Source organism: Odocoileus virginianus, chromosome 5, assembly GCF_023699985.2.
Source record: "Odocoileus virginianus isolate 20LAN1187 ecotype Illinois chromosome 5, Ovbor_1.2, whole genome shotgun sequence".
Taxonomy (NCBI): Eukaryota; Metazoa; Chordata; class Mammalia; order Artiodactyla; family Cervidae; genus Odocoileus; species Odocoileus virginianus.
Genome location: NC_069678.1, coordinates 86,993,004 through 87,012,511, shown reverse-complemented (window position 1 = coordinate 87,012,511; position 19,508 = coordinate 86,993,004). Strand labels below are relative to the sequence as shown.

Below are 19,508 nucleotides of genomic sequence, written 5' to 3'. Positions count from 1 at the left end.
TTCCTTCCCCTGCCCTAGGCAACCACCATTCTGTTTACTATCTGTCTCTATAGGTTTGCTGATTCTAAATATCTCACATAAATGGAATCATACAACGTGTGGTTGTTTGTAATTGGTTTCTAATGCTCATAGTATAATATGTAGGCATTTGGGTTATTTTCAGTCTTTGGCTAGTGTGAACAAAGAATGCTGCTATGAACATTCATTCATGTACAAATTATTTTTTTCTGAACATATGTTTTTAATTCTTTTGAATATATATACCTAGGAGTGGAATTACTGAGTCATATGGTAACTTGTGTTTAGCCTTTTAAGGAACTATCAGGCTGTTTTCTAAAGCAGCTGCACAATTTTATATTCTCACTAGGAGTGTATGAGGGTTCCAGTTTCTCTGTAGCTTCACCAGCACTTATTATTTGTCTTTTTGATTATAGCCATTCTAGTGGGTGTGAAGTGGTGTCTGTCTGTAGTTTGATTTACATTTTCTTTATGGCTACTGATACTGAGCATCTTCTCATGAGTTTGTTAGCCATTTGTATATATTCCTTGGAGATATCTAAAGAACCAATTTTGATGGTGATTTTCACAGGGACTACAAACAGGCAAGGACCTGGATAGTTGAAATTTTTCACTCATCTTATTTGTTAACAGAGTAGCATGATTGTTTGTTGAAAAGAAACATACCTATGGATGATTCCTAAGCACTCTTGGCCTTACCTGGCTGCCCCTAATATTTCTGGTACTTAGTCCACCAGACTTTCTCTTAAGAGATTTGAGGAAAACTTTAAAGGCAACCCAGCACGTACAAAAGGGGTAAAGACTTTAGAATGGGGGAGACCTGGATTTGATTGGCCTGGTCATTTACTAGCTGTATGATCTGGCTATGTTTAAGCTGAGCCCTCCAAAATGTCACCTCTGCATCTGAAACTTTTCTGTGTAAAAGCACTAGTAAATGTTGGTTGGTTCTTTATCCTTGTCTAGCCAGAGCTGTGTCCAGTGCGCTTCAGAAACAGACAGCTGTTCTCTGCTGAAAATTCTCTAAGGGAAAAAAATCTCACTACACTCACCTCCCCCATTACTTCTGTCTATACCTCTCTGCTGTTTTTCATAGTTACTTAGTTATTATAGTCACACAAAGACTGAGAAACATAGTAAACTAGTTATCATCTAAATTTCTTGTAAGGTTCAACTTTACTATTCACAGGTGTAAAACTTAACTGGAATTTTCAGGAGATATTGGAGCTTTGATGTAAAACTAACCTTTACATTTTAAGTGCCTCCTTTTTCTTTTCAACACTCTGTGGTGTTTGGTGTCCTATTGAGAACATGATCCCATCTGGTTCACAACCCTATATAATTTATTTAAATAATTACTCCTTAACTACTCCCGATTTTTATACCCTATTTTCAGGTCTTAGCTGCCAAAAATAAATTGCTCATTATTGTCTCTTCACTTCTTAACCCTTAATATCAAGTATTTAATAATTTCTGACTTTAAAAAATCTCTTATTTGTTTGTAATCTGATTTCCATCCCCCCCACTTTCTAGAAAATTATTCTCGCAAAAGCCCTCTGATTTGTAGGAAAACTCAAAAACTGTTTCTTAATCTGCATCCTCCTTGTCCCGTAGCATTGGATACTGGTGATGATCTCTTCCTCAATTTTACTTTCTTGTTCATTGCCTAACTCTTCCACTGCCTTTCCCCCATTCACCCTGTCCTTTGTTGATTGCTTTCCCATCTCCTGCCTTCTAATTTCAGCTATTCCCTCAGGCTCAGTCCTTAGCACTCTTGTTTTTTTCTTTTTGCCGCAACCCGGAAAGCTCAACATTTCCCATGCGTTTAGCTAGCACCTCTATGCATATGACTTCTAAACTTAAGTTCTCAGCTGACCCAGATTGGATTCTGGTATTTCCAGCTGCTTCAAGAACATTTCCATTTGTAGCTCCTTTGCCGTTGTTTTAAATTCAACATATTTAAAATTGAACTTGTCAAAATCAACTCCCTTTCCAACCCTTATGATCTGCTAATTTCTGTGAGTGGTGCACTGTGGTTATCCCAGGCCCCAAGCTTGAACCCTTGAACCCACTTGAGGGGAGCAGTCTTAAGATCTTAGAAACACCCATATGTTAGAGTCAGCTTTTGTGGCCTCGTGAGAGCCAAATAGTAAATGTTCAAGAGTCTCGTGAACTCTTTTCTAAGCACAACCATGATGAAAAGTTAAATTATATAAACTTACACTTAAATTATATTTAAAATGAAGGTAATAAATACTCAAAATTCATTCATTCTTAGATACTTTGCTATGTTATTATCATCTGTGCTGTTGCGGTTAATTATATCTGTTGTCTCTTTGATGGAAACTGTGTATTGGTGTGCTACTGTACATCTCTCCCCAACATTGCTTTTAGTGATTTTATATTAATAGCTTGAAATTGGTCATGGTAAGAGTATTTTTCCTGTACATGTACAAACATGTATATCCTTCATATGTCCAGCCTCCTACTTAGTCTTACGTGGTTTTCCCATCCTCTTTCTATCCAACATTTTCTAATCCTCCAAGTCCTTTCTCTTCTAGGAAGTCCCCCAAGACGTTCCCAGTCTTCATCTTCTCAGACTCTCAGTGTTGACTGCTAGGATATTACAGCTGGAAAAGACTCGTGGTTCAGGCTTCCATGTGATGTAGAAATCCCAGGATCCCAGCCCTTGCTTGAAAAACTAGTGACTGGAAATCCACTACTTCTAGAGTAACCCTTTCTCTTGTTGTCTAGAAAGTTATATATATTGTAAAGGGTCTTCCTTCTTATAATTTCCACTAGTCTTCTGATTCTGTTTGTGCAACACTCAATGAAGTTGTCACTAGACTTGGAATGAATCAGTCATTTTAGCCATGTCCTAAAGTTGTGTGACCATGACTTCTCAGAGCCTTACTTTCCTCAGTTTCTCTTATTAAATAGGAACTTCACAGGGCAGTTGTTTGGATTAAATAAATAGAATGAGATTATGGCTGATTACAAAGCATTGTAGTAATGGCAAAGGCTAAAATCAGAAAGACGAAACTGAGGCCAGTTTTTCCACTTAGTTTTGACCTTAGGCAAGTTACTTAACCTCACTTAACCTCTTCTTTGTGCCTTATTTCCTCATATGTAAAATAGGCATAATATAATAATAATAGTAATAATGCGTAATATAATAATGCCCACCTTACAGATGTTAGGGATAGATGAGATAACATCTAAAACATTTAGTGTTCGACATTACCCACACATTTTTCTAAAGTGATATTTGTTTTTTCATAGTTTCAGTTATAACATTAGAATTATTTTTCCCCAAAGGAAAAGAATTCTGAAATTCACTCTTTATTTATTTATTTATAAGTATTGGGTAAAAAGGGGTTAAATTGGAGCTACACCCCATGGAACACCGAGTGTCTGGCATTTTGATTTCCTTTGCAGCACTCTGGAGGGCTTTACTGACTCTGCCGGGTCTCATGTGTCCATCACTGGCTGCTGTATCATATTTTTGTCCGTAATAATTGCTGAGATGTTTCGAGATGATCAAGACTTGGCTAAACTTTATGGAATATTGTTCAGGGTTGACTGCAGTGTGTAATAGATCTGGCCTCAATTTAAAAAAACACATATAAGCCTCTGTTAAGTGTTACCATCTCATATGTATTGTATTCCAACCTGCATATTCCTGAATCGCTTATTGTCTTCAGTTTCAAATTCTTTAATTTGTGTTTACATAGAACCATAAGCACTCCTAAAATAAATGGAAAAAAAAAAGAACCATAAGCACTCATATGGATAATAAAATAATTCAAGATCAAATAAAAATCAGTCTTGTTTTGCTCTCATGCGCAGGTCCGCAAGCACATAAATGACCTTTATGAAGATCTACGGGATGGCCATAACCTGATCTCTCTGCTGGAGGTCCTCTCAGGCATCAAACTGGTGAGCTTTTCTCTCCTCCTAATGGGTGACTTCCCAGGTGTGGCCCTATTAATGACATATGGGTCCACTGTGTTGAGTGCTGGGGCGGTAGCTGTCACTTCTGTTACATGGGAGGAAAAAGTAGAAGAGGTGATTGCTGGACTTTATTTCTAACTCAGACTTAATGCTTTACAAATGATATAAGTTCATTTTAATTTAACCTGATTTGTCATATATTCTCATTTCTTTTTTTTATTCTTTTTTTTTTTAAAGTCTCATTTCTTGATGGGATCCAGTATTGGTTCTATTACTTTTATATTTGTATGATTTCTCCTTGTTCTTTATCTATTTATACATGCTAGTATTTCAGGAATAGTAGATTCTCACTTTAAGATTTTTTAATAAGGTGCATTTTTCTTCCTATAGTGTTCTTTCTAGTCTACACAGACTCCTTCTATTTTCCCTTCTACTGTGAATTACTTTATTTTCTATATTCAACAAAGAGCTGAGATTTACATGTAAAAGCCCAGGTGTTTAGAGTCATTGTTTCCCAAACGGCCTGACTTCCTCCCTTCTGGAATTCATTGTCTGTCACAGGTTTGAAGAAAAGCTGAAGTTGATGTCTGAGCATAGCCGCAGATGCGGTATATCTGGGCTCCTTGGATAATTAGATGCGCCTGCCTCCTCCCCATAAGTATTAAATCTGGCTTATGGAAGCAGTTACCTGCTGAGGACAAAGCCTGTCTGAACCTCTTGGCTCATCAGCTCTTGTCCTCACTTTGTTGAAGGGATCAGCGTGGCTTCACCGTGGGCTTACTGTTTCACATGTGGGAGCCTAACCTGAGCCTGTGACTCTGTACAGAGTGTTGTAGACAGCGTGCTTTTTCGTCTAGAAGCCAGCGCCGAGCGCAGAGAACCTGTGGGAGGCGCCCCTGGAGAGGAGCGGGCTCAAGGAGCCTGTGGAGGGAGCCAGCACGCTCTCTGTCTTTGGTGAATTCTTAACCACGTTCGTTGTGTTTCAAGAGTAGGGTTTGACGCTTTAGATTTCTCTCCCTAAGTAAAAGTCAGCTTCTTCCAGGATTGGGCTTGGCTTTCCTGGGGTCCTTTGTTTTAGTTTCTTTCTTTCTTTCTTTTTTAATAATTTTTAATGGCCTAAAATTGACAGATGCTTTTGTTGACATAGCCAGTATATATGAATTCTAGTTCTTCTCTGGCTCTCATTTATAAATCTCCTAAGTAATCAGAATTTTACTTTTACTGTGTTGGAGTTAGAAGTGCTCACTAAATTATATTTTGGGCAACTTGGCTGGTATATTTGGTGAACTTGCAGTGATTTTATATTGAAAAGTGAGCCTTTTCAGTGATGTTGCTTACAAAACAGGTTAAAACCACTCGAATCTGATTTCTTTTCCTAGCCTTTGAAGACCTACCGGTGTTTATGGAGATAGTTGTAAAATAATCATCTTTTCACCAGAAACCACCCAAATATCTCTTTCATGGTTATTCTCATCATGCATTCTCCCTTATTTGATTCACAAAAGTAGGAAGAATGGATGGCCTGCGGAGAGTTAAAGCTGTGTTTCAACATAAGAAGTGTTCAGTATAACCATCTGTTCTGGTCTTAATTTTGTTTTGCATCTTTGTGGAGGTGGGAGGGTATTTTCATATTTATTTTCATCTTTTTTTTTTTTTTTTTCTGCATTCATTTCCTTTTCATTTATGTGTTGTGAATTTCCTGTTAACTCTGTCACGTCTCTGTCTTGGTTGGTGGCCAAAGGAGCCGGCAGGGCTGAAGACCCTCCGCCTGGTGAGCATGCCCTCCTGGCGCCATACAAACAGCGAGGAGCAGGAGGAGGAAGATGATGATGATGTCGTAGGTCCTCCTGGGGACACCAGCGTCCCAGCCGGCACTGCAGGGCCATCAGAGAGTTTGGGGTTCTCTAGGTCTCCAAGTAGCTCACTTACCAATTGCCTTCTTCCCTGTCCACCTGGGAATTTGGGTCCCAAAGAAAGTGGTTAAAACTAATTGTGCCTCATGCTACTGTTAGACGATCCCAGAGTGGGAATTGTTTTGCTTATCTATGAGTAGCTGGCACAAAAAGAATAATGATGTTTGGCGGCGGCGAGTCCCTTTGTGACCTGGAGACCCGTGCCTTTCTGGTGGCCTTGCTGTGTTGTCTTGAGTCTAGATTGCAGAATTGTGGGAAGCTTAGTTGACAGCATGTCAGTTACTGCTTCTGACTCCACACTCCAGACTAACGGGGACTTGCTCTCCACCTCTCTGGCCTCCAGGTTCTCACCACACACCGTGTCATTTGTTGTCAAAAGAGCCTGTTGTTTGCAAACCACTCACTGCATGGGGATACTCTGCCTTGGTCAATAACATCTCTCGTTGCTGTAGAGGACTGAGATTTAACTTGCATGTTCTCAAGGGTATTTCTGGTGGGGAGTACTTAGGCATAAAGATTAGAGTGTGTAAGAGGGCCATTTTCTGCTTGCAGGCCCTAAGTTAGAGTCTGTGATTTTTCTCCAGAAATAGAGATCAGCCAGTGTCCCCATTCCCTGTCCTCTTAAAGTCATCTTTTCATCTCATTGATCTCCCCTCCAATTGCCTTAGCATCTTCGGTTTCACAGGCTCTGTCATCTTCTAAGCCATATTCACAATTAGTTCAAGTGGAATGACTGAGAAGAGATTCTTACTAGAGGGTTTTTCCTAGCCTTTTGACTTAGGAAGTTACCGTGTTGCACAGAGAGGCCTCACCTTCTCTGTCGATTACCCTGGTTTGAAAGTTTTGCTTAGAAGGGTTGAGGGACGCCCACAGAGATGTTTCCACCCCATCCCTCCACGTGTTGGGTTACTTTTTGCCCATTTCAGCCTGGGGCAATGTTTCCTCTGTTCAGGTGCCCACAACAGAGCTACCTTGTATTTTATTGGCCTTTAATTAGTACCATTTTGACATTTACAAATGAATTGGGTATGATCTAGTGAGGGTGATGTTTTAGTCCCAATTGTAGTGGGGAGGGGGGAAAAACCATTGAAAAGTGAGCAGAGGAAACATTCCGGATGTAGACAGTCATCCCTGCCTGTGCTCACTGGAGAAGGACTCCATGCAGTCTTGGATGGGTAGGAATTGAGCCGTGGGTCCAGGATCCACGTGGTGGTGGTGACACCAGAGTCACTGGGTGGAGGTGGACGCCCCACTGTGGCTTGTATGACATCCAGGATTGAGCGGCCGGCAGGAAATACCTTTCTTTGGAGTACTGTGTTGAAGAACCCTACACCATCAAGGTCTTGTTTGCTCTGGGTATCTCAAACTGGGCTTAAAGGTGGCTTTCCTACTTTGTCTTCCTAGGAAATAGGTTCCTTCTTGATTCCTGCCTTCCATTTTAGATTTTTTCACTTACTGAGTGTGTATAACTCCTCATTCCCTAGTGTAAAATTGCCTACCTCTAGTTTCTTTTGCCAGGTTTGTAATATGGTTGGCATTGTCCATTACTGAGCAACATGTAATTAGGCCTTTTATCCTTCCCTTACAGTAACATTTAACTATGGTTCTGGGAGCCATAGAGCCAAGTCTTTGTTTCCATTAACCTCACATCCAGAATCAAGTTCTGCCACGTATGGTTGCAGAGGAGCCTGTAGAGAAGCCGCGGCACTACTTCAGCATTTGCATTCAAACGTGCCGTGTGTTCACGGGATCCGAGTGGTAAACAGGCATTTGGGGCCTCAGCGAGCATGGTGCAAACACACACAGGTCCTGCCTGGAGGGGTGCTTTGTGTGATGCTCCCACGCCTGGCTTCAGTCATGGGAGTTCTTTGTGGTCTTTTATTCTTGAAATGAAGGAAGAAAGGGATCTGCGTGGGTAAATTGGTGTCACTGCAACAAACATCCCTTTTGTTTGTTTGTAGCCCCGGGAGAAGGGCAGGATGCGTTTTCACAGGCTGCAGAACGTTCAGATTGCCTTGGACTTCCTAAAGCAGCGACAGGTAAGAGCGTCCCGTGTGTCCCCAACTCTGCCAGGGAAAGTTGGTATCGGGTCCCTATTTAGGTACGTTCTCATTGCCCCTGGTAAGTCCTCAGTAAATCCGACTGATACAGTTTTGAGTCTTGCTTGCTAGTGAGCAGCTCTGCTACGTCTGAACAAATCTTACATAGAGTGTGTGGCCTGTCTGAGAGGGAAAGTCTTAGAGAAGAGCAAGATGCGAAAGATTGACTCACCTCCGCTCAGGTGGAGGCCAAAGGGAAGATGAGAAACCAGCAAAGAAGATGGGAAAAGATACATCACCCAGGGAGAGGGAACACCAGTGCGCTTCGTCATCTTGAGAACTGAATGAGGGGATGGTCAGGCTGGGTGAACGGTGCGTGGGGCTTGGGGGACGGTCTCAGCTGCACAGCGCTGGTGCCCTCAGACACCAGGCTCAATAGAGCAGAGGAGTGTTGGGTAAAGAAGCTATTCCCTCCCTAGAGAGGAAGGACGGAAGACAGAAGCACACTTTTAGACAGTGGAGAAGCTAGCCAAGAGAAGAGAACAGAAGGAGAGTGAGGAGTATGGGTCAGAGCAGGTTAGCCCTGGAAGACGCCTTGGAGATCGCTAGTCCAGCCTTTTCATTTCCTACGAAAGGAAACTGAGAAATGACCTGCCCTAGATCACAGAAGTGAGAGCAAACCTGGGACGTCCACGCAGGCCTCCTGGACATTTTTTAAATGCTCCTTTCATGCTACTTTCTACACACCATCCTTCTTCCCATGACTTCCTAACTGATGGAACCAAGACTGGGAATTGAGGGATGAGGTCCAGAGCACAGCTGGTGTAGATTCTTTGAAAAGGAAAGGAAAAGGCCTCTTCTGAGGTACCGTGAGGAGGAAGGAAGGAGGCATAAAAATACAGAGGAGGTTTGTGGAGGGGAGGAAAGTGGATGGACGAGGGAGTCAAGAGTTCATCTACTTAGAGAACTGTTTGGAAACATTTGGTATAGCTACAGTTGCCAGGCAACAGTGCCGGTCACGATGACATGACATGGTGTGCATATTTTTGGAGTTAGTTCATTTTTGCCACTCTTATCAGTAATTCTCCTTAACTTGGGAAATTCTCTTTCTGTGTACTCCCATAGCCGTTTGCTTCTCATATAATACTTGTGACTTTATTGTTATTTCTCTGCTCTAATGCATTGTAGGCCCATGAGGACAGAGAATGTGATCTTACTCAACATTTTTATCTTCATCACCTGTTGTAATGGATGGTCCATAATTGACACTTAATAAATATTTGTTGAAAGAAGTGGTAGGAGAATTAGAGGTTGAAGTGTTCAGGGGACTGGAGACAGCATCCTTGGAATGTCTGTGTGTAAAGTTAGAAAACCAGAGAGGGCCTTAATGGTCAAGGTAAATTGAAAAGAATTGATTAGCTAGAAGCCTCAATGAGGATGGAGAGTAGATCGGTTACTAGGATATAATAAAAATGTGAGCCATGACCAGTGGGCACAGAGAAGGGCAGAAAGAACTCTGGAGTACTTCTTGCTGATGGTGAGATTGTCGCTGTGCAGGTGTCCACAGCAGAGTGAAAACGGAAGTCTTCCGAAATGGGAAGGCAGACGAGTTGTACAGATGGGGTGACACCTGGGTCATTGAGATGGTGCCAAAATTGCTGAGAAAGATGGTGGAAGACAAGGTGGGGAATGTAGGAGTTAGGTGTGAAGTCTCCAAGAAAGATGGTAGAAGACGAGGTAGGGAAGGTAGGAGTTAGGTGTGAAGTCTCCAAGGAACAGATGGCAGACACTGGAAGGTGACTTGGAGGTATTCAGAATCCACGGGAAGAGCTCCCGGAGGTGGGGCAGAGGAACGTGGACTTGGCTGATGCTGCCAGCCTGCCAGCTACGGGCCATGAGTGATGAGAAAAGCTGCACTGAGGCAGGAAGCAGGGTCTCCTGCTCCCAGTGTACAGAAGAGGAGACGGAGACCCAGGAAAGGGAAAGAACTTGCCCAGTGTCTTGGTCATTCATGCTGCTGTAACAAAGTATCACAGCCCCGGTGGCTTATAGACAATAGAAATTCATCTCTCATAGTTCTGCAAAAGTCCAAGATGGAGGCAGACTTGGTGTCTGGTGAGGTCCTGGTTCCGAGACCACTTTTAGCAGTGTCCTCATGTGATGTGAAGGTCAAGGGAGATTTCTGGGTCTCTTTTATAAAGATACTAATTCTGTTTCCTCAAGACCTAGTCACCTCCAAAAGGTCCCACCTCCAGATACCTTCAGATTGGGTATTAGGGTTTAACCTATGAATTTTGGAGGGACACAGCAGTCAGTCTACAGCACTGGTCACCATAGTGTAAGGAGAAGTGAAGCTTCTGCTTGAGGTCTTGAGTACATGAAGGCTTCAGTTCAGCTGAAGAGACAAAGGAAGGGCAGCTTCAGGGCAGCTGTCACAGTTGTCAGGAGCTCCGTGAGGGTACGACAGAGACTCACGGGGTGGAGGTGGAAATAGGCTGGTTTTCCCAGGACATCCCTCAGTCCCCAGCACACAGGGATGGTTGGTCGCCCTGGTGGGGGACGGGCCTGTGTGTCTGTGTACATCGTGCTGCTGGAATGAGATTAGGAGTAAGGCAGGTGCTGTGGGAGGAGGGGAATGGGTGGGACAGGCCAGAGACCGATGAGGGATGAGGGGCAGATCTCTCTCTCTCACAACCTTGAGAAAATAAGAAAGAGAAAGAAAAAAGGGCTGGGAAGACTTAATTAAAAAGCAGCTCATGATAGCATGTGCTTGTGAAATTGCTTTGCTGGTGGGATTGCAAAATGGTACAGTCATGGTGGAAAATTGTTTGGCAGTTTCTTACAAAGCTAAACGTATACCATATGACCCAGCAATCCCACTCCCAGGAATTTACCCTAGAGAAATGAAAACATGTGCTCACACAGAAAAACTGTATATGAATATAAGAGCTTTATTCATAATTGCCCCAACATGGAAACAACCCAGATTCCTTCAGTAGAGGAGTGGATAACTGTGGTGTGTAGAATACAGGTATAATGGAATACTCTTCCACAACGAAAAGGGACAGGCTGTTGCTCCAGGCAGCAACGTGGATGGGAATCTCATGGCCATTGTGCTGAGTGCAAAAAAGCCAGAATCTGAAGATTACATACTATGGAACACCACTTATATGACATTCTGGGTAAAGCAAAGCTGGGAACAGATCAGCGGTTGCCAGGATTTAAGGATGAAGGCAGGATTTGACTGCACAAAGTCCCACCTTTTGGGGTTGATGATTCTGTTTTGTTACCCTGATTATAATGGTCATTAACATAAATCTATACATATGTGAAAACTCAAACTGTACACCAAAAACATTAATATGCATATGAATAATAAAAATCTATAAAAAATGAAATCAAAACAAAAAGTTGCAGAGCTGTCAGACCAGCTTTTGTTTCTTTTTCAGGTGAAACTAGTGAATATTCGCAATGATGACATCACAGATGGCAACCCCAAGCTGACGCTCGGCCTGATCTGGACCATCATCTTGCACTTCCAGGTAGGGTCTGTGAAGTCTGGGGGCCTGGTGCTCAGTTTGGACATGGCCTAGACAGAGCTAGAGGTCGCTCTGCTTTCCAGGGGCACACGAAGCCTGCCTTCTCTGTATTTGGCAGTGAATGAGGGAGGGGGTGAGCAGGAGCTGGAAAGGAAGAAGAGCGTTGGCCTGGAGGCAACGCTATTCTAGTGTAAACCGAGAACTTCCTCATCGTTTGCATGTTGAAGGGGGATTTTTCACCTGTTTGTGCTGTGGCTCTGGCACTGGCAATCTGGTTATTAGCAGTCTGCCCAGCTGAGTCAAAACTGGCTCTTTGGAGACTCAGAATGTGAGGGATGAGAAGAGGTGTTGGATTTGTTGGTCAGGAAGGGTGGGGTGAAGCCTTATAATCCTGCTTTGATGTAGACTTTTCTTCATCTCTAATGGTCTTAAATAAGCCTGGTTAATTGGAGCACTGTCAGTCAGTTCGGGCTGCTGTGATGAAGCACCAGAGGCTGGGTGGTTTGCAGCAAGCATTCACTTCTCACAGTTCTGGAGGCTGCGAGTCTGAGATCAGGGTGCTAGCATGGTTGGCTCCTTGGTGAGGGCCCTCTTCCTGGTTATATCCTCAGGTGACCTTTCCTTGGGGCATGCATGCTCAGAAAGAGATCTCATGTCCCTTCAACTTTTTATGAGGGCATTAATCCCATTATGGAGGCTCCACTCTCCTGATCTCATCTAAACCTAATTACCTCTTAAAAGACCACACCTTCAGATATCATCACATCAGGGCTACTGTGGCTTCAGTATATGAATTTCAAGGGGACACAAACAGTTCATAGCAAGCACCTTGGTATATGTGCTTGTAAACACAATCTTGTAGGCATCTTGGTAGTGTTCACATGGTCACACAGCCTTCCTGTTCCTCCTGCCTAAGGCAAATCCTCTTCAAGTCTGGATACTACTGGAAAGTCACAGCCCTATTTTTATAAAAAAGGCTATCTTGAATCTCGTTAGCTCAACTAAACAAAGCTATTTCTCAGAAAATGCTCGAATACCCAACTGCTGTACTCAAGGCTGATCACAGGGATCACTTCTTGAGCAGGTGGATAAAGAAGGCTCATAGAAATATCTCACTCAAGGCGCTGCTGACTCCAGGGTCCTTGTGGCTGTGATGTCCCAGTTGGGGAGTCAGCGCCACCTGCTGGGTGAACATAGAGCAGCAGGTGTCCCAAAATTGCTGAGAGTCTGAGAACTGAGAACTCAGGGATCATAATTTCTTGGGGCTCTGGTTTGGAACCAGTGCTGACAATCTGCAGCATAAGTAGGCTTAGGAAAGCGTGGAGGCAACGTGTGTTTCTGTGGAACCACAGGGTGTCCTCAGGCATGCTTTGGATATAGGGGTAACCAGGAACATGAGCTTGGCAAGTGTGCCTTGGCAGGGTTGGAACAAGAACTTTGTTGAGCTTTCATAGCGTTGGCACCCTTATGAACAGTGGGCTGTTAGATGAATTTGTTTGGTTGTTTGTATGCCACAAACCACCTCTCATTCTGAGACATCAGTGCTGTCCTGTAGCTGTGAGGTAAGAGGAATTTGTCCGCTGTGTCTCCCTTTCTCCTGACTGCAACTAACTCACTCAACAGAAGGGGAAATCAGGGGCCAAGGAATGAAACTGAACTGGCCAGTTAAACTTCTCCTGGGACAGAAGATATGGGGGTAATGTTCCTTAACTGAATATGCCATTAAGAAAATGTTCTTTCTCTCTCTTTAAAAATTTATGAAAAATTTCAAACATTTATAATGCAGAGAAAATCATAGAACTACGATGTACTCATCACCTCGCTCACCAGTCACTAACTCGTGGGCAGTGTCATACTATCTGTTTTCTGATCCGTTCATCAAACCCTCCAGTAGGTGATTTTGAAAGGAGTCCCAGACATCATATAATTTCATCTGCAAGTGTTTCAGTGTGTATCTCTGAATGATTCTTCATTTAAGCAAAGCACAATATCATAGAACAGTATAATCAGTAATTTCTTAAAATCACTGAGTATCTAAGCAGGGTTTAGATTTCCCCAATTATCTCATTTTAAAAATGGTTTGTTTGAATCCAAAGTCCATACATTGCATTAAATTTCTCTTCTCTTTTTGTCCCCTTAACCATTTGTTAAAGAAATCGGTCTTTTGTCCTGTGCAGTTTATGGAAAGATGCTGGTGGCATCTCTGGATGTTTTCTGACAGTCTCCTCCATCCTTCTGTATTGTCTGTAAACTGGTGCTTTGGATCTAGACCATATTCAGACTCCCTCTTTTGTGCCGGGGCAGGGCAAGGATGGTGGTGTTGAGTTGTATACTTTTACTGCTGTACATCAGAGCGTCTGTTATCTGCCTTTTCATCATGTTAAGCTTGATTAGTGGGTTCAGGTGTTCAACCTTATCCATTCCTTGTAGACCCTTTCACTGTTAGCCTTTCCCCCAAAAGTTTAGCAGCTACTGTTTCATTGTTTCATTAGAAGTTGCAACATGGTGTTACTCAAAATTCTGAAATTCTTTTCTAAAGCAGAACTTTACCTCATCGATTACTCTGAGAGATAGTTCCTTTAGTTAGGAAAGGCAAGATAAAAAGATAAATGCTTTTATATTCCCCTCTAATATTTTCAAAATAATTAGTTGATTCTCTTAAGATTCTCTGTAAGACCAATGAAAGTCTTTGTTGATACTCATTTTCCCTTAGTAACGCTGTGACTCATGGATTTTTATCAGACTTAAATGTGTTCCAATGAATATAGTGGTCATTCTTCGTAATATTTGCTCCTTCTTTGGCCAGTGAGTTTTTTCACATTGACTCTGAGTCCTTCCTCATGATCCATATAGTCTTTGATAATGTCCTTTATTTCTTGTATGAAGAGCTATTCCAGATACTTTTTGTGTATTTCCGGTTTCAGGCCCAGGATTGGCAGTTTCTCCAAGGAACTGAAATTCTTTATTGACAACAGTCTGAGTGCTGCTTGGGTTGGTCACTCTTTCTGGGTGTTTTCTGTGGACAAAACTAGCCAACACATGTATTTGTCTTGTAAAAAGAAATCAAGAATTTATAATGATGTTTCTAATTCATATTTAGAATTAGAGTTTTATTCAACCTCTTTGACTTTGTATTTTTTTTTCTTATGCTGAAAATCTTGATCCAAACAAAGCAACATATTACTTATTCCCCTTTCCATACACACATGCAAACACATGGATGCAAGTACATATAAAATCATGTATATATTATAGTGTATATACAAAATCATGTATGTGTAAATTTATATTTTTGAATAAAAATAACAATGATATTGTTATTATTAGCAACACAATTACTGAAAAGTTTGTAATTTCTTTGCAGTTCTTTTTGTCCTTTAGTGTAAATCTCCTAAGGACATACAAATAATTTTATCTTAAAGCCATTTGAAATAACTTCTCTCTGTGTTGTTAAGCCATCAGTCTGATACACAGGTTCATTTGTATTTTATATTTTTTCAGTTTTTAGCGATTGCTTTCTTCCTTTCAATTTTATTTTACATTATATAGATCATATACATGTTACAATGGGAAATTTCAGAAAGTGAATACAAGGTGTGTTCAGCGTTTTATTTCTGCCCCCTCCATCCTGTTTCTTCTCATTCCAGCTGTTTTAAAACATATTTTGATTATCATTCTATTGGTTGTTTGTTTTAAAAAGTAGATTCTTTTTTAAAAACAACTTTACTGAGGTAGAATTTACGTACCATAAAATTGACCCATTTTCATTGTACAATTCAATGATTTTTATGAGTTGTACAGTCATCACCATAATCCAGTTTTAGAACATATTCATCATCCCACAAAGGTCCTTCTTGGCCATTTATAGTTATTCCATTCCCATCCACAGCCTCAGGCAGCCATGAATCTAGTTTCTGTTTCTATAGATTTGCTTATTCCACACATTTCATTTGAATAGAATAATATAATATGTGCTTTTTTGTATCCCACTTCTTTCACTTAGCATAACATTCTTGAGGTTCATCCATGCTATAGCGTGTATCAGTACTTCATTCCTTTGTTGCAGACGAGTATTCTGTTGTGTGGGTATACCATATATTTTGTTTATCTGTTCAGCAGTTGATGGCCATTTGGGTTGTTTTCATTTTTTAGCCATTATAAATAATGTTGATATGAATATTTGTGTGGATGTATGTTTTCACTTCTTTTGGATATATGCATGTGGGTGGAATCGCTGGGTTATATGGTAGGTTTATGTATGATTTTTAAGAAACTGCCAGACTGTCTTCCAAAGTGGCCGCACCATTTTATATTCCCACTAGCCCAATTGTGTGGGTTCCTGTTTCTCCATAGCTTTGTCCTTGTCATTGTCTGTCTTTTCAGTGACAGCCATCACAGAGAGTGTGAACTGTATCTCCTTATGGTTTTAGTTTTCTGGAAAATATATTTTTTAACTGAATTCCATAAACATTTACTGAGGTCCAGCTATGAGCAAGGTCTTAGGTAGAGTCTGTGAGAGATTCAAAATTGAACTAGGTACAGAATCACTCCAGTTTGACTGCGTAATTCAGAGGAGTGAGAGGAGACATGTCATGAATTAACTTGATAGAGGTTTAAAGAATCAGGAAGGTATGGGAAAGGATGATGGAACACAGCCGTACTCAATAATTGGCAGCAATTATTGGTAGTAGCCTATTATAATTATTAGTGAAACTTATAACTTCATGGACTTTTGACCTAGCCTGCTGTTCTCCACTATTACTGATTTTACTAAAAGGTATAAACAGATTTGCCCTAGTCTGCCAACTGACACATGCTAGCTACCTGCTTTTCTCTGTTCACAATTTCAGCATAGCTGAATTTTGTCTTTTTATGGAGGGAATTTCTGTTGCCAGAGTATTTTCCCAGATGCAACTAACTACTAATTACTTTTCTTTGCTGTTCTGGAAGGCTTGGCATTTGCCTGTTAATTAGCTAAGTGTTTAGAAGTGTGGGGAAAGATTCCCTGCTTACAAAGCTTTTGGTTAACTGATAAAGGATCATATAGAACCTCCATCCTTCTGTCTTGCTCTAGATAGGAAGTGATGTGTCTCTTGCTAGTAATCTATCATTGTAATTCTCTAGTCTTTCATTGTTGAACTAAGTGTTCTGTGCTAGCTCTTCTCATCAAGAATTCATGGTATATAAAGCCAAATAGAAATGCAGAGAAGAACTATCAAATGTTAGGGGATCAATAAAATAGTCATTCAAAAAACTAAGATCATGGCATCCTGACCCATCACTTACTGGCAAACAGATGGGGGGAAAATGGGAACAGTGACAGACTTTATTTTCTTGGGCTCCAAAATCACTGCAGATGGTGACTGCAACCATGAAATTAAAAGACGCTTGCTCCTTGGAAGAAAAGCTAGGACAAACCTAGACGGTGTATTAAAAAGCAGAGACACTGCTTTACCAACAAAGGCCCATATAATCAAAGCTGTGGTTTTTCCAATAGTCATGTATGGATGTGAGAGTTGGACTGTAAAGAAACCTGAACACCGAAGAATTGATGCTTTCTAACTGTGGTGCTGGAGAAGACTCTTGAGAGTCCCTTAGACAGCAAGGAGAGCAAATCAGTCAATCGTAAAGGAAATCAAGCCTGAATATTCATTGGAAGGACTGGTCCTAAAGCTAAAGCTCCAATATTTTGGCCACCTGATGCAAAGAGCTAACTCATTGGAAGAGACCCTGATGCTGGGAAAGATGAGGAGAAGGGGATGACAGGGAATGAGATGGTTGGATGGCATCACTGACCCCAAAGAACATGAGTTTGAGCAAACTCCCGGTTATAGTGAAGGACAGGGAAGCCTGGCGTACTGCAGTCCCTGGGGTTGCAAAAAGTTGGATGTGACTGAACAACAACAAAAAATAGTCTTTATAGTCAATCTCTATTATTGGTGTTAATGAAATAGATTAATGATGGAGATATATAGGTGATGGTTGTCATCTCGAGAGAGTATTCAATTGAAGGAGAGGCTGATTCCAGATTAGAAATTTGCTACTGATGATGAGACTGGTAACTTTTTAGAGATTAATGGTTTCCATTTTAACACATACTAAAAAGATACACACTAAATGGGAAATAGTTGATGTTTAAAAAAATTTTAATTTGAGTTTTTAATTAATGAACATTTTAATTACCCAGAGAAGTACAGAAAAGTATACAACAGATCTTTGTGTGTGTAGTCACCTTCAGAATTAAACAGATATTAATAGTTTATATTTGCTTCAGATTTTTTTCCTTTCGCTTTAAAAAAAGAACATTTCAGATACAGGAATTTTCTTATTCCTTCATCCCCCAGGTAAATATTATGCTGAAGTTGAAGTGTATCATTCTTGTATATGCTTTTGTACTTTTATGACAGATGAATGCTTTTTTTTTTTTTTAAATATCAGACATCATATTTTCTATATATCCTGTTTTCTGTTTTTTTTTTTTTTAAACCATGTTTTTGGGGTATATTCATGTTGATAAAGGAGGACTTGATTTGCTTATTTTAACTAGTTTACATTGTCTATTATTTGATGAAGCCCCCTGCAACTGTGTAACACAGATATTATTATTTGCAGTAAATTATTTATTTGTATGAAGGAGACATTCATTGCTGAAGTAAAACATCTGTCCTTATGCATGTGGGAAAGAAAGTGAATTTTGTGGCTAGATACCTGTTGGTGGGCTACATGCTTTCTTTTTCTTTTTTCTGTACACTTTTTGTTTTGCCAGTCACTCTTAGAAGCCTAGTATGACTTACAGAGTTGTGTGACACCTACTGCTGTCTAATGTGGCTGTTTGCTTTCCAGATCCATGCCCTAGGATACAAGCTTCAGTATGGCAGGGATTTCATCTCTTGTTTTCTTCTTTGCCTGGCATAGAGTAGGCATTCAATAAATACCCATTAAATGAACGGATATTGTATGAAATTGATCTTCTCAAAGCCGTGGGGTAGGTAGACCAGATGGATAGACTGTTCTGTCTGTTTTCCTGTGCCCATTGTTCCAGTGAGGAAACTGAAACACAGACCAACTGCCTTTTTAAGGTTACATATGCAGATGCTAATAGTAGAATTTCTTATCTCTTGGTTTTGTCCAAGCCGGTTTTAAGGTACATGTTAGGATTTATGGGTTTCCTAGGCAAGTTCTTGAAAAATCAGAATCTGACAAAATTAGCTTTCCAACTTTCAAGTGTTTATTAAATACTAGTATATGTTTAGCACTTGGAAATTTTTAAAGTCTGGGAGGTCCGGTCAAGAGTGGTCTTAGCCAGGCAGATTCAAGGTTTACATTTTTTTAACTTTATGGCACTTAGTGCTTGGCATATAGATGAGGCATTTTTTTCTTATTTGTGGAATGAATGAATGAGTGCTGAAGTCTTTCATACCCCGTCTCTATAGGAGACCTCTGGGCAGTAAACAATTAACTAGAAAAAGTCATAAGAGAAGATGTGAAAAGCAGCAGGACGCTAGAAGTCTGCTTTCTGTGAAGACAGCCGGGCGTGTGTTAAGAGCTCAGGTTTGATGAGAGGATGGTCCAGGGGAACGTCCTTGTGATCAGAGTTAACTAACTTGGGGTGATAGGGGAGGCAGAGGCCCTGTGGAGGAAAGCAGGCACCTGAACTCTGAACCTCGGAACACGGCTACTTTCCTGAGTCTCATCAAGAAAAAGAGCATATCAGGGCCCAGGCGGTGGTGGGGTGCCTCATATCTCTGAGTTCCAGTAATAAATGGGGAGAACAGGGATTTACAGTAGACCAGGTATGGAGCCAAGCACTTTATAGACAGCATCCCATGAACCCTCTCTTAACCCCATTAAGTGGGTGGTAGTGTCCACATTTTACCCATAAAGAGACTGAATCACTTAGCCAGTTACTTAGCTACTGAACCTGCCTGCTAATGCAGGAGAGGTAAGAGATGCTGGTTCAATCTCTGGGTCAGGAACATTCCCTCGAGAAGGAAATGGCAACCCATTCCAGTATTCATGCCTGGAAATCCCATGGACAGAGGAGCCTG

The 19,508-nt window shown here is 41.1% G+C and overlaps 1 protein-coding gene across 1 annotated transcript in view; it reads left to right on the top strand.

Annotated features, from left to right (window-relative positions):
* MACF1 (microtubule actin crosslinking factor 1) overlaps positions 1-19,508 on the top strand; it is a 338,082-nt gene that overhangs the window by 135,234 nt on the left and 183,340 nt on the right. The window contains 3 exon segments of the mRNA XM_070468372.1: positions 3,865-3,954; positions 7,844-7,921; positions 11,371-11,463. Of these exon segments, the coding sequence (XP_070324473.1) occupies positions 3,865-3,954; positions 7,844-7,921; positions 11,371-11,463 (261 nt within the window).